Source organism: Salvelinus namaycush, chromosome 19 (assembly GCF_016432855.1).
Source record: "Salvelinus namaycush isolate Seneca chromosome 19, SaNama_1.0, whole genome shotgun sequence".
Classification (NCBI taxonomy): Eukaryota; Metazoa; Chordata; class Actinopteri; order Salmoniformes; family Salmonidae; genus Salvelinus; species Salvelinus namaycush.
This window is the reverse complement of record NC_052325.1, coordinates 32082812-32098159: the sequence shown is the minus strand read 5'-3', so window position 1 is coordinate 32098159 and position 15348 is coordinate 32082812. Positions and strand designations below refer to the sequence as shown.

The following is a 15348-nucleotide window of genomic DNA, read 5'->3' as shown; positions in this document are numbered from 1 at the left end:
ACAAAACATTTTAATGAATCGGCAATTAGTAACATTTGAATAGATTTTCAACCGATGCATACTACATTTGGATCGGTTTGGTGTCAGCGGACCGATGCGGTCTTATCTTTAACATTTGAACTGAGGGCCGATGTGTTATGGTGAAATGTTACATCCTTACAAGATAGATACAAACAGTTAGCAAACAAGATAGAACAAGAGTGAAAGTGAAAGAGAGATAAAGAACTCGTCAGAATTAAAGAGACTGAAACAAAAAGATATGTACCTGAGTGGAGTTGGTACGTTGCTGGCTCTTCCAGGCCTCCTCTACATTACTGGTACTATTACTGCTGTGACTGGTGTTGTTGCTGGTGGGGGTACTGGGGTTACTGGTACTAGTGGCATTGCAGTTGTGAGGTAGACAGTTCTGCTGTAGGTAAGGCACGTTTCCATTACTCCCGCCACCTCCCGTTAGACCGCCCGGTAACGTCCCTGCACCCGGTAGACCGGGATTGCGATTATTGCCCACAGTTCCCCCCTCTGGATTGCCTAGCTGCCCAAGGGGACTTGAAGATAAAGGTGTGTTGGCCATTGGCTGAGCAGTACAGGGGGGACGGGCTGTGGTTTGACTGACGGGTGAAGTCCGGGAGAGGGGGTGAGGGGAGGGGAGGGAGTTTGGGGACAGCGAGGGGCCGTTGGGTAGGGTGGGCCGCAACTGTCCTGCTGCCTGCTGTCTCACCTAGCCAATTAAAGGGGTGATGGGAGAAAGACAACAGTTTGAATACTGTTTATAATAAAATATGTGGTGTTTGCTTATCTGTGTGTCTGTCTGTGTGTCTGTCTGTGTGTGTGTGTGTGTGTGTGTGTGTGTGTGTGTCTGTGTCTGTGTCTGTGTGTGTGTGTGTGTGTGTGTGTGTGTGTGTGTGTGTGTGTGTGTGTGTGTGTGTGTGTGTGTGTGTGTGTGTACCTGATGTTGATGCTGCTGCATGAGGGAGAACTGTTTTTCCAGCTGGTCCAGAATCTGCATCTGTGGTGGTTTCAGACTGGCCCGGTTGGTCCGGAGCTGATCCAGGAGCTAGAAGAGGATGGAAAGGTACAGGCATTTAGAACCATTGTTAACTATTTACATTCTGAAGTGTTTTGCTTATGGCTTTTTATGCTTACTATTCAGTACGCAAGTTGCTTTATACTGCAAAGTTGCTTTGGAGAAGGGCTGTAGAGTCTGTAAAATGACTCACATGTAACAAATACAGTTCAGGTCTGACTCATTTAATTAGAATCAGACACTGGTATGGTTTGATTGGAAGAGCAGAACCCACCTGTAGTTTCTGTGGTGTTAGGTACCAGCTGGGGATCTGGTGTTGTACCGGGTGGTTTGTCCACAGGTCCACAGCACTCTGTGGGATCAGAGAGAGATACCTGGCAATAAAGCTTGTAACAATTTAGGCATAATTCCTATTTGCGTTCACAAAGCTGGTATAGGGTCAGTTGGCATGACAGAGATTTGGTTCTGGGTTCTGACATTAGGCTGGGTTAAGGACCAATGTTACCTCTAAGCTGTGCGCAGCTGCCCCAGGACTGCCGCGCAGAAGAAATATCAGCCCGTGCAGAGAAGCACAAGATTGAACTTCACCAAACTTTCTAGTTTTCCCCCTTAGTTAACACTATCAACGTTTCCCTTTACTGTGCAAATTGTGATCGAATCAACACAATGTTAGCCACTTTCAATGCAACATACCGGAACAAAACAAACTATGCAAGAGATTTTCTTGTAGCCAGAGCGCATTGAGTACGACTCTATTGCGTTGACTCAGGCCCATACACAGACCGGGGCGCCATAACCAATCAGAGCTGCATAATCCCTATATGCAAATAGACCATTGCCACATATGGATCTGTGCCATTTACTTTGAACTGGACTGTGTTTACAGCATGAGTGGTCGTGAATAAATGTGCTTGTTTCGAGATCAAAGCAAATGCTGCATGTAGCTAGGTGTGTACATTTATTCATATTCTTTGCTAGTAAGCAAGGTATTAGCTCAGATATAGCTAATTTCTAGACAGAAATGGGGGAGTGGTTGCTTGCTACAAGAGCACAAAACATGTGCATTACTAGCCATCTTTGAAAAGCAAGTCAGGTAAAGAGCTTTTTTACTGTAAGGGGCAGTGTTGTATTTTGGGGCAGTGTTGTATTTTGGGGCAAAAAGTCAGAGGGTAGCAAAATTGGCCACTGTTATAACTATAACTTAAAGCGGGTACAGCCTCAGTGTTTACAGTAAATGCGCGCCAGAAGTTGCACAGAATTTTCACAACTTTCAAGTTTGCACTCAGCAGACCTGAAATTTGCTCAGTGGCAAAAAATGTTTGAGGGAACATTGTTAAGGACTGAACCATACCTTAGCCGGGCTGGCGGTGCGTTTTCTCTTGGCGGGGCTGGCCTGACCGTCAGTGTGGCTGGGATGGGGGGAGACGTGCGTTTGGCCCTGGCCTCCCTCACCACCCTGGTGGGACTTAGACGCCTGGGGGAGAGGCAGGAGAGGAGGGTTAATGGGGGAGAGGGAGAGGAGGGTTAATGGGGGAGAGGGAGAGGAGGGTTAATGGGGGAGAGAGGGAGGAGGATTATTGGGAGAGGCAGGAAAGGAGGGGGGAGGATGGTTCTGTTACTATGTGTAGAGGGTTTGGACTAAGAACAGATACCACAACCCCGACAACAACCTTATTGATACGTCTAATCAGAAATCTCAGAGCCAACAGTGTGTGTGACAGTCTTGTCTTTTTTTCTTGGCAGGAGAAATGAGATGAATTGATATGGAACGTAAAGGAACTTAAATATTTGGGTTACCACCGTTTGCCATCAAACCTTTGGTGCCAAGGTAGTTTTAATGTCAAACGGTCATCCAAGAAAAACAAGACATGGCAGGCAAGTTGAGAATTCATCAGATATCATTCAGAGTCACTAACATATAACAATTCCATATCAGAAGTTTCCATTCATTCTGTGCATGTCATTTCAAACAGAGTTGATGGGTGAGTGAGAGTAGCATTGACTGATGACTTGTACTGTTGTATTAGGAACCACACAGAGAATTTCATCTACTAAATGTGAGGTTAGTGTTAGTGAGGGCGATTCTCGTCTCAACTCCTTCGCTTTTTCTGCACTGATGCAAACGTTTCTAGACAGATGAATGCAAATATTGCCTGTGGGCATCCACTGTGTTCCACCTATCCTGAGTTTTCCAATCCGTGCCAATGAGAAGGAGAGAAAAGGAGGAAAGGAGAAGACTATTGAGATGCACCAGGACAGGACAGGTTAGGCAGTAGTAGTAGTAAGGGTTTGTTAGCTGGGTGTTATCGGTCTCTAGTGGTCTCACCTGCTGCTGCTGTGTCTGTGACCCTGGGCTGCCTGCTGCAGTGTTCAGGCCCCCCTGTCTGGAGGTGAGCTCAGCGGGGATGGGCAGGCTCCACGCCTCCTCAATACTAGGAAGCATTTTAGTACCCTTCCCCCCCGCAAGACTACCTGGCTGAGGGTTACACAACTGAGCCTATAGGAGGAGGAAATGGCGTAAAGACACATTTCAGTACTGGTTTACGGTACGGTAGGACAATCCAGTGACACTACGTACTGAGCACCTTGTGGAGTATAGTACTGTAATACTTTCTACTAAGTCAATCAGTTATAGTATAGGTACTTGTACAAGAAATACAGCCTCTTCAGAGATGATATAAAGTCAAATGAAAAGAATCACTCAAAGAATGGTCAATGCCATGAGATTGTCTTTACGATTACTGATGAGAATGTGTAGTATCGCATCAATATGAATCAGTGTTCATATATCAATGAGTCAAATCAAAAATCACAGAACTACGTCACAGTCCGTAAAATAAACAACAATAAACAAATGTACAAAATAGAGCCCTTAAAACACTTGCATGATACACCACAACACAACAAAGAACAAAACAACCCAACACACACCACAACGTTTAACAGAAAAGGGCCAGCTGAAATCTTTGGTTACTGGTTGGTTGGTGTGTGCATGTGTGTGTGTGTACATCTCTGCATGTGTATCCCTCCCTCCCTCCCTGCCTACCTGCAGCAGCTTAATGCGGTGTGTGAGGGCGGCGGTGTTAGTGCAGGACTTGCTGCGGGTGGCGTTGATGTAACACTTGATGGCGTCGTGTGGCTGCCCGCAGGATTCATAGAGCGTGCCCAGGTCCATCCAGGCAGCTGCGTGACTGTGGTCCAGCTGCACTGCACAAATGTAGGCCTGCAGTGCATCCATAGGCTGGTTCTGCTGCTGGTACAGCACACTAGGGGAGAGAGGGAGGGAGGGAGAGAAAGTGAGAAAGAAGGAGTGACAGGGAGATGGGGGCAGGGTTTTTAGTGAATCCTCTCCCTCGGGTGGCCACACCCAAAGTCTATCCATACTTCACTTGCTAGGGACCTCTAACTCCCTCTCTGCCTCTCCTGTTGCAGTGTGGAGCTGCAGGGTCCCCTAGGGTCCAAACCAGCCCCTTAGAGGGCCCCTGAGCTGCAGTTTCCCTTGAGACGATACAGCACCAATACTGTAGACATAGGCTAATACTGCTGTTCCAATCCTATTGCTATGACCAACACCCACATCCACAAACACTCCAGTGTTTGTGGTAAAAAGTTTCAGTGTAAACTTCAACGATTAAAACCAAATATAAAGTATGTTGAAAACACAATATATTTTTTAAATAACATCTTTCAGAACTAAGAATCACCAAAATAAAAACTTGACAGTCGGGGAGAATCTAAAATTCCAAAAATGTAATGTTATGGGGCCCCCATTGATTTATTTATACTGCTTGAAATCACTCAGATAACATAAGAACACGGCATAAGCCATGGAAAAATGTGTAGAATTTCAGGAAACTAGCTTTAAAACTGCAAAATTGGGTCTCTGCATCCAAGTGGGCTTCTAAAACTGTGCCATTGGCCACGCCCAAGGCCCCCTCCCAACTTTGCCACTGCTGCTGAAAAAAACCCTATGTGAAACACTGCACTCCATCAGATTGAGTATCCTTCATGACTTCTCCAAGGGTCCTACAGCCAGACAGTTGAGTATACGCTGGCTGCAGTGAGTCAGGTCTTACCCTATGGAGCACCAGGTGTCAGCGCTGGCCTCAGACTTGTCAATGGACTGTCTGTAGGAGATGAAGGCATCCTGGACTTTCCCAATACTGGAGTAGCACCTGGAGAGAAACACATATTATGCTTGGTTACTAATCAACATGAACATGAATACAAAGATACAGTCAGAGAGACGTCATAGCAGAGAGACATTTCTACATTGGCTGCTTGATTTCCACTGGGTAACACAAAGTCAGCCACAAAGTCAGATGCCGCTCCGGTGGGAGAAATCAATATGAGAATATCACAACACTGGCAGGTAAGTAATACTGTGAAACCCTATCATTCCACGATTGTGGCAGGTTTATATACATTTTCAGAAATTCCAATGCAAAAAAAATATAGATACAATTTCCATATGTAGCACCTTCCACATGTATTGGTTTGGTTAAGCAGTGCAGAAGAGAACCTCCCCCGACTGTTTTTTGTATTCTCGTCAAGACCAGTATGTAGGGGATCTAGTTTCAGGCATTTCTTGCACACATGCTACGTTAGGTTAGCACTAGCCCAACCATGTCAACTGTACCCTAATGATCCATAATCAAATGGATCAAATAAGTCTAAGCCATAATACAATTGTGTGGATTAGCAGAAAGACAAACTGAAATAAAAAATAAATAAAAATTAGAGCTATTCATCTTTAGGTTTCTGTGTAACAAGAATGAGCTGTCTTCCCAGTGGGAAGACTGATCATTAATCACTGATCAATAATCAGTGCGATCAGAAAAGTAGACAATGAAGCTCTGAAACGGCTACTGTCTAGGCCTGTAGAATGTAGAGAAACAGGTGAGACTGGGGCTGAACCCAGTAGAAGAGAACAGACAAGACTGGTGAGCTTTACTGCCTTATGGGCAGAGTCCTACTCAATACACTGCTGTTGAGCCTTACACACCTGCTGGAGGGTAACTAGAGCCAGCAGGAATTCACTATGAAAGAAAATGTCAACAAAAGAAAAAGTAAGCCTCTTACCTGCCGAGGAAGTACCAGGACTGTCCAGAGTTGGGGTCTGCTTCTAGCGACTTCTGCAGACACTGGATGGCATAGCTGTCCTTGGAGCCTTTGTCCCCTAACAGCTCCACTGTGTGATGCATCCAGCCTGGAGGAGACCAGACCAGGGGAGTTAGGAGGGTGGAGGATCCAACAACTGCCACCACTAGTCTGGGTGCAGGGCTAGCCTTCTGCTAGCTGGTCAACAGCACCACTAGCTAGCAGCACCCTACACTTCACTGTCTGCAATAGTAACTCTCACCACCACTGATCCAGCAGTTCTTTCTGCTAGTCTATTACCAAGGCTAGCTAGATCGGATAACAATGGTACAGCTCGAGTGACTAATATTACACTAATATTCACTATACATTGGTATAGTACTACACTGTCAGGCTCAGAGACACTGCTCTGTCTGTCTGGTGTGTAAAGGCACCAGTCTCATAAACGGACCAAATGGCTTGTCTGTCTAGAGCTTTCTAAAGAAGAGGGAGGGAGAGAGCAGAAAGTGGGAGGGAGGGAGGGAGAGAGGGAGATTCCTCCTCCATACACACACCAGCCATGTCTTCAAAGGTCTAAACAAGTCCCCCGGGGCTCCCTCCCCTCTCTCCACACACACACACACACACACACACACACACACACACACACACACACACACACACACACACACACACACACACACACACACACACACACACACACACACACACACACACACACACACACACACACACACACACACACACACACACACACACACTTCCCTAAGGACGGGCATACACACACTTCCCTAAGGACGGGCATACACACGGACATACACACACTTCCCACTCGCTCCCCTCAACACCTGTGGCGAGCCTTGCTGGGAGGTCACCATGACAACCCTGGCAGAGCCGCCGTCAGGGCAGAAAGAGAGAATGGCCGTCAGGGCAGAAAGAGAGAATGGCTTTACGACCGAGGGAACATTCTTAACCAGGGAGGATGGCAAGAAAAAAGACAAGAGCTGTGTGTTTGGAGAGGACGACATTGGGGCGGTGTGTGTCTGTGGTTGTGTGTAGCGTGGGGGTTGGGGTACACAAACTAACACCTCCATAATGAGCTGTTGCATCGGACACTGGAGGATTGGGAGAGACTTGGGAAAACAGGGAAGGGAGCAGAGAAGTGGAGATCTGGGAAAACTGTCCAGCTGGGAATACCGTGCACAACATATCCCAGAACACAATGCATGATGCAACCCTGTGTTATCAACCTTATACACCTGGTTCATATTAGTACCATCAACAACAAATACAAAGTAGTATACCTTTAGCAATGCATTTTACACTGTATTTAACCTAGGCTATTTTGAAGGGGCACAAATGTGGCCAGTAACTGACAACTAAATATATCAAACACACCACCTAAAGCAACTGCTCTACAAAATTCTAGCAACCAATTTCTATAGCTTGAAAAAGATGACTTGCACTTCCCCTTTTGACTATAAAACGTAAAAGACAGCACTTTTCATATCGAAACCTTCCTAAAACAAACTAGGATAAATTTGTCAACATATTCAACAAAATCCAAAGAAAATTATAGGTTGTTACGAAAATGACATGATGTCAACAAGTAATGCATTTTCTTTCAACAAATGACAGTCTTTGACATAGTAGTATATACGAGAGAGACTGAAGGACTTACCCAGTTGTTGCAATGTAGTAGCCTTCACCTGTGCAGGAAGATTCTCTGTCTGTAGTAAACTCTCATACGCTTCTTTTGCTGCTCTGAATTTCTTCTGCGGAATGACAAGGGGGAAAAGAGAGTGATAGAGAGAGGGGTGGGGGAAGAGAGAGAGAGAGAAGGGTTGATTTAGCCAGAAAGAAGGGTCAGTATGTTTTATGGTCTCACTGGTCGGACACAAAGAAGTCTGGACACCTCCTCAGACCAAACCAACAATGTGAGGCCTTTCAGACTGACCACACACACACACACACACACACACGGCAGGGGGAGGGTCAGTCTGGGACAGGACAGGCCAGACTTAACACGTCGGACAGGTTTTAAGTGGTGTGTGTGTATGCGTTAATCATCCCACCTTCAGTGCAGTTTTTATCTGGGGAAACCTGAGAAGCCACACTGGACAGAGATGTGTTTATTTTTCTAATTGACCTCGAGTCTGATCTAGTTGTGTGTGTGTAGTCTGGAGGTCTCTGTTCTTATCTTCTTTTACTCCATCACTAGGGCGACCTGCCTTCATGTCTGCAGCCTCGAAAGCCTTCGACACACACACACTCGCGCCCGTAAAGCAGTCTGGCCCTGGGCTCTTCCTGTCTGGCCACCATAAAACCCATGTCAGGGTAAACAAAGTCACTATAGGGCAATACACCCAGCACCAGGATCTAATCCACCAACCATTACCAACTCAACATGAGAGATACTGTGTACCCTTTAGGGATGAAACAGTTACCAGTTTCACGATAAACCACGGTAAAATTCCCAACGACTGGTATTACTGTTACAAATTTGAATTATCATTAAAACCGTGTTTGATTACCACGGGTTTGAAAAATTCACGGTAAATACTGTCCAGCATCAACCAAAGTTAGCAACAGTCTGACGCAGGCGCAGCACGCAACGTGGGTTTTGTTTTGTGTGAAAACATGGCGGAAGGCAGTGACAGCGCTCGGGAGATTTTTCAGCCATCTAAGAGGACCAAATCTGAAGTGTGGTCGTATTTTGGGTTTTACAAGTGCTGAGGGAAACTTAATCGAAGATGGTCCCCCTGTCTGCAGAACATGCAAAAAAAAAATTGCTGAGAAAGGGGGCAACACTTCAAATCTCTTGACTCATCTTTGTGACCACCACCCACTACTTTATAGCGAATGCAAGGTAAGTTTACTTTTAGCTCAATGCATGATGTGGGAACTTCGAAATGGTGGAAAATGTCATGGTTTGTCTGTTTAACTTGCTAATAGCTTGTCAATAATGTAAACTGAAGCTTTCAGTGTTACCTACTCTTGTAAAAACACTACACTGCTGCTGTATGGGTCGTGTGTCTGCAGACTCTATTCACCCATTGCACACGATAACACGTTATGTTTAGTCACCCAACCAACATATTTTGATCATTTAAAATCCGGCAGACGTCGACTTGGTTGTAAAAGTGTTCCAACAGGAGAAACACTATAGACTCCTATATTTATGTCAATTGTTGGGCTCATTGCAAATACTATCACTGTCTTCTTAAGACTCATTTGTATTTATGTAAATTGTGCATGGGGTCATTGCATATACTCAAATGCAACATAGAAGATAGACTGTGTGTGTGTAAGTGAATAATAATAAAAAAACACCAATAATAATAATACATTTGCTATTCCCTTGTTTACAGAGTGGGCGTGCAGCAGGCAAACCCAGTAACGCTACTGGTCCCTCTTCATCTACAGTTGTGACACAGACACTCGAGCAAGCGTTTAAAAAGGCAGGCTGCTTAGGCACCCACATCAAAAAATGCTCAAGACCTCAGTGCAGCCCTTTCATATTACATTGCAAAGGACATAATGCCATTTCAAATTGTTCAAATTGCCTCACTACAAAGTGAGTGCTGCTAATTTTCTTTGTTTTTTTCTTTGTTTTGCTTACTTAAGGTTGTGTTCATTTAAACCTGCACTAGGGAAACTTTTACCTCTCATGGCCACATGGTGCCATCTTTAATGTTATTATTTTAATGTTTATGCACACAAAAAGTGCATGGTGCTGCTAATTTTATTTGTTTGTTGGTTTTCAATATAAAACTTGGTGAAATGATTTCAGTTTGTGTATCAGTACTTTATGAACATTTTCAGCACATTTTAACAATACCGCGATAAAGCTGATAATTTTGGTCACTATAATCGTGATATGAAAATTTCATACCGTTTCATCTCTAGTACCCTTTCAATAGCTCTGATTGGAAAACATTTCTTAACCCAGAGGATCAATACCTCCAGCAACGATGGCACAGAAAGAAGAGGCTTTGCCCATGATACAGTTGGAGTCGGAAGTTTACATACACTTAGGTTGGAGTCATTAAAACTCGTTTTTCAACCACTCCACAAAATTCTTGTTAACAAACTATAGTTTTGGCAAGTCAGTTAGGACATCTACTTTGTGCATGACACAAGTCATTTTTCCAACAATTGTTTACAGATTATTTCACTTATAATTCACTGTATCACAATTCCAGTGGGTCAGAAGTTTACATACACCAAGATGACTGCGCCTTTAAACAGCTTGGAAAATTCCAGAAAATTATGTCATGGCGCTAGAAGCTTCTGATAGGCTAATTAACATAATTTCTGTCAATTGGAGGTGTACCTGTAGATGTATTTCAAGGTCTACCTTCAAACTCCGTGCCTCTTTGCTTGAAATCATGGGAAAATCAAAAGAAATCAGCCAAGACCCCAGGAAAGAAATTGGAGACCTCCACAAATCTGGTTCATCCTTAGAAGCAATTTCCAAACGCCTGAAGGTACCACGTTCATCTGTACAAAAAATAGTATAAACACCATGGGACCACGCAGCCGTCATACCGCCAGGAAGGTGGAAGGTGACGCGTCATACCGCCAGGAAGGTAAAGATGCTGGAGGAAACAGGTACAAAAGTATCTATATCCACAGTAAAACGAGTCCTATATCGACATAACCTGAAAGGCCACTCAGCAAGGAAGAAGCCACTGCTCCAAAACCGCCATAAAAAAGCCAGACTACGGTTTGCAACTGCACATGGGGACAAAGATCATACTTTTTGGAGAAATATCCTCTGGTCTGGTGAAACAAAGATTTGGCCATAATGACCATCGTTATGTTTGGAGGAAAAAGGGGGAGGCTTGCAAGTCGAAGAACACCATCCCAACCGTGAAGTACGGGGGTGGCAGCATCATGTTGTGGGGGTGCTTTGCTGAAGGAGGGCCCTTCACAAAATAGATGGCATACTTCCAAAGTTGTGGCAGAATGGCTTAAGGACAACAAAGTCAAGGTATTGGAGTGGCCATCACAAAACCCTGACCTCAATCCAATAGAAGATTTGTGGGCAGAACTGAAAAAGCATGTGCGAGTAAGGAGGCCTTACAAACCTGGCTCAGTTACAATAGCTCTGTCAGGAGGAAGGGGCCAAAATTCACCCAACTTATTATGGGAAGCTTGTGGAAGGCTACCCAAAGCGTTTGACCCAAGTTAAACAACTTAAAGACAATGCTACCAAATACTAATTGAGTGTATGTAAACTTCTGACCCACTGGGAATGTGATGAAAGAAATAAAAGCTGAAATAAATCATTCTCTCCACTATTATTCTGACATTTCACATTCTTAAAATAAAGTGGTGTTCCTAACTGACCTAAAATAGGGAATTTTCACTAGGATTAAATGTCAGGAATTGAGTTTAAATGTATTAAACAGACAATGCAATCGCAACCACACTGCACACTGCCCTAACCCATCTGGACAAGAGGAATACCTATGTGAGAATGCTGTTCATCGACTACAGCTCAGCATTTAACACTATAGTACCCTCCAAACTCGTCATCAAGCTCGAGACCCTGGGTCTTGACCCCGCCCTGTGCAACTGGGTACTGGACTTCCTGACGGGCCGCCCCCAGGTGGTGAGGGTAGGTAACAACATCTCCACCCCGCTGATTCTCAACACTGGTGCCCCACATGGGTGCGTTCTGAGCCCTCTCCTGTACTCCCTGTTCACCCACGACTGCGTGGCCATGCACAACTCCAACTCAATCATTAAATTTGCAGACGACTCTACAGTGGTAGGCTTGATTACCAACAACGACGAGACGGCCTACAGGGAGGAGGTGAGGGCCCTCGGAGTGTGGTGTCAGGAAAATAACCTCAGCAGCGCCTCTTCAACCTCAGGAGGCTGAAGAAATTCGGCTTGTCACCAAAAGCACTCACAAACCTTTACAGATGCACAATCGAGAGCATCCTGTCGGGCTGTATCACCGCCTGGTACGGCAACTGCTCCGCCCACAACCGTAAGGCTCTCCAGAGGGTTGTGAGGTCTACACAACGCATCACCGGTGGCAAACTACCTGCCCTCCAGGACACCTACACCACCCGATGTCACAGGAAGGCCATAAAGATCATCAAGGACAACAACCACCCGAGCCACTGCCTGTTCACCCCGCTATCATCCAGAAGGCGAGATCAGTACAGGTGCATCGAAGCAGGGACAGAGAGACTGAAAAACAGCTTCTATCTCAAAGCCATCAAACTGCTGCTGCCAACATACTGACTTAACTCCAGCCACTTTAATAATGGAAAAATGTATGTAAATTCTTTTCCCACTAGCCACTTTAAACAATGCCACTTAATATAATGTTTACATACCCTACATTACTCATCTCATATGTATATACTGTACTCTATACCATCTACTGCATCTTGCCTATGCCGTTCTGTACCATCACTCATTCATATATTTTTATGTACATATTCTCCATCCCTTTACACTTGTGTGTATAAGGTAGTTGTTGTGAAATTGTTAGGTTAGATTACTCGTTGGTTATTACTGCATTGTCGGAACTAGAAGCACAAGCATTTCGCTACACTCGCATTAACATCTGCTAACCATGTGTATGTGACAAATAAAATTTGATTTGAGTATCAAGACGACCTGTCCCCAGAGCTTCCTATACAGTTAATCTCTTTTCTTAAGGGAGTTTACGAGCACACTCGTGCAGCTAGGCGCCAGACAAACTGAAGCATGCTGACGCCTTAAGTGGATCAGGCATAGTGTGCGCTATAATAAGGGGTCGTGTCACTGGCGGACCGGACATCCCCACAGCCCCCTCAAGGGGTGGGGGGTACGAGCTCTGGAGGCTCATGCGCCTGTCACCAATGTATATTTTAAAATGTAGTAAATCATTTTGACAGTAACCCTGTAAAAGTAATTTATTCATAAACATTTTTAATTTCCATATGTACTAGAAAGCTAAGTGTTTGTTTCTTGGGCTTCAGGAATGTGACTGAAAAACTGCCCCAGGCCTTGAAAAATAAATAATTAAACTGATAGAAATTATAAGGGGGATATCGGCGAACAAATGCTATGGTCAAGGTTACGACGGCGCCAGTGCAATGAGTGGAGCTTACTCAGGTTTTCAAAAGCTCATATCAGACCTAGAGCCTAATGCTTCCTATGTAGTTCTTTATGAGTTTTAGTTTAGAAAACGATCACTCCACAGAAGCGATAGTTACAGGGATGGAAAAAAACTGCTTGATTGCCATAGCAACATCAAGGAAACTGGGCAGAAGGGAGGAGTGCTTCAAATACAGCAGTACTGCAACATCTGTAATTGAGCCTCGTTCTCTCTTGAAGCTAGGGGGCAGAATTTTTATGTTTGGAAAAATAACGTTCCCATTGTAAGCTGCCTATTTCTCAGGTCCAGATGCTAGAATATGCATATAATTGACAGAGTAGGATAGAAAACACACTAAAGTTTCCAAAACTGTCAAAATATTGTCTGTGAGTATAACAGAACTGAAAAATCCAACCCGGAAGTGACTGTTCCCTGTTCCATTGCCTGCCTTTCCTCCATTTAAAGGGATATCAACCAGATTCCTTTTCCTGTGGCTTCCTCAGGGTGTGAACAGTCTTTAGACAGTTTCAAGCTTTTATTTTGAAAAATGAGCGAGATTTATCAAAACGCGTCAGTGGATAGACGGATGTCCCTCCATTAGTTCTTGCGCGCGACACTGGTTGCTCGACATTTTCTTTCTCTCCAGTATTGAATAGTGTAATGAAACAGGCAGGGAGCAGGTCTCGAACCCTCGACCTTCTAGCCCGAAGTCCGGCGCGCTATCGACTGTGCCGCAAAAGCATGCTCAAGCGGCAGAGTCGATTTCCGCGCTTATAAACCCAGGGTCGTTACACTACTCCCTCCTTTCAAAGAGCGCGTCCTCGCGCTAGCTTGCGACTTTACGTCTTACAGGAACGCGCTCACCGGCCAAGCACATGCACTGTCGTGGATGCGAGGTCCGATCCCACTTCTTTTTTTAATCTTTTTTTAAATAATTTTATCCCCTTTTCTCCCCAATTTTCGTGGTATCCAATCGCTAGTAATTACTATCTTGTCTCATCGCTACAACTCCCGTACGGGCTCGGGAGAGACGAAGGTCGAAAGCCATGCGTCCTCCGAAGCACAACCCAACCAAGCCGCACTGCTTCTTTAACACAGCGCGCCTCCAACCCGGAAGCCAGCCGCACCAATGTGTCGGAGGAAACACCGTGCACCTGGCCCCCTTGGTTAGCGCGCACTGCGCCCGGCCCGCCACAGGAGTCGCTGGAGCGCGATGAGACAAGGATATCCCTACCGGCCAAACCCTCCCTAACCCGGACGACGCTAGCCCAATTGTGCGTCGCCCCACGGACCTCCCGGTCGCGGCCGGCTGCGACAGAGCCTGGGCGCGAACCCAGAGACTCTGGTGGCGCAGCTAGCACTGCGATGCAGTGCCCTAGACCACTGCGCCACCCGGGAGGCCCTCGATCCCACTTCTGACACCAATGTAATGAAACAGGCAGGGAGCAGGTCTCGAACCCTCGCCCTTCTAGCCCGAAGTCCGGCGCGCTATTGACTGTGCCGCAAAAGCATGCTCAAGCGGCAGAGTCGATTTCCGCGCTTATAAACCCAGGGTCGTTACAATAGTTTACAGTCCGGTTGAAATATTATCGATTATTGATGTTAACTTCTCTAGGGTAGGGGGCAGCATTTTCACGTTTGGATGAAAAGCATACCCAAATTCAACTGCCAGTTACTCATCCCCAGGAGATAAGATATGCATATTATTAGTAGATTTGGATAGAGTTTCTAAAACTGTTTGAATCATGTCTGTGAGTATAACAGAACTTATTTAGCAAGCGAAACCCCGAGGACAAACCATTCAGATTTTTTTTTTTAGGTCGCTGTCTTTTCAATGAGTTTTCATTGGGAAACCAGATTTCTAAGCGAATTGCTTGCAGTTCCTATGGCTTCCACTAGATGTCAACAGTCCTGAGAAATAGGCTGAGGTTATTCCTTTGTGTAATGAAGAAATACGGCCATCTTGAAGTCGAGGCACTCCAGGTGTCCTGGACATGCGCTTCAATCAAACAGAAGGCATGCAACATTTCGTTTTAATCCTGTATTGAACACATATCATCCCGTCTTCAATTTTATCGATTATTAACATTAAAAAATACCTAAAGTTGTTTTACAA

General features: G+C 45.1%; 1 protein-coding gene across 3 annotated transcripts in view; it reads right to left on the bottom strand.

The window, feature by feature from the left end:
* Positions 1-15348, bottom strand: part of kdm6a (lysine (K)-specific demethylase 6A) — a 101821-nt gene that overhangs the window by 17317 nt on the left and 69156 nt on the right. For all 3 annotated transcript variants that reach the window (XM_039014844.1, XM_039014843.1, XM_039014845.1), the window contains 9 exons: positions 7806-7899; positions 6107-6233; positions 5101-5199; positions 4071-4290; positions 3351-3521; positions 2376-2498; positions 1299-1376; positions 947-1054; positions 266-718 (listed from right to left, as the gene is read on the bottom strand). In XM_039014844.1, coding sequence (XP_038870772.1) covers positions 266-718; positions 947-1054; positions 1299-1376; positions 2376-2498; positions 3351-3521; positions 4071-4290; positions 5101-5199; positions 6107-6233; positions 7806-7899 — 1473 coding nt within the window. The remainder of the gene's footprint in view (positions 1-265; positions 719-946; positions 1055-1298; positions 1377-2375; positions 2499-3350; positions 3522-4070; positions 4291-5100; positions 5200-6106; positions 6234-7805; positions 7900-15348) is intronic.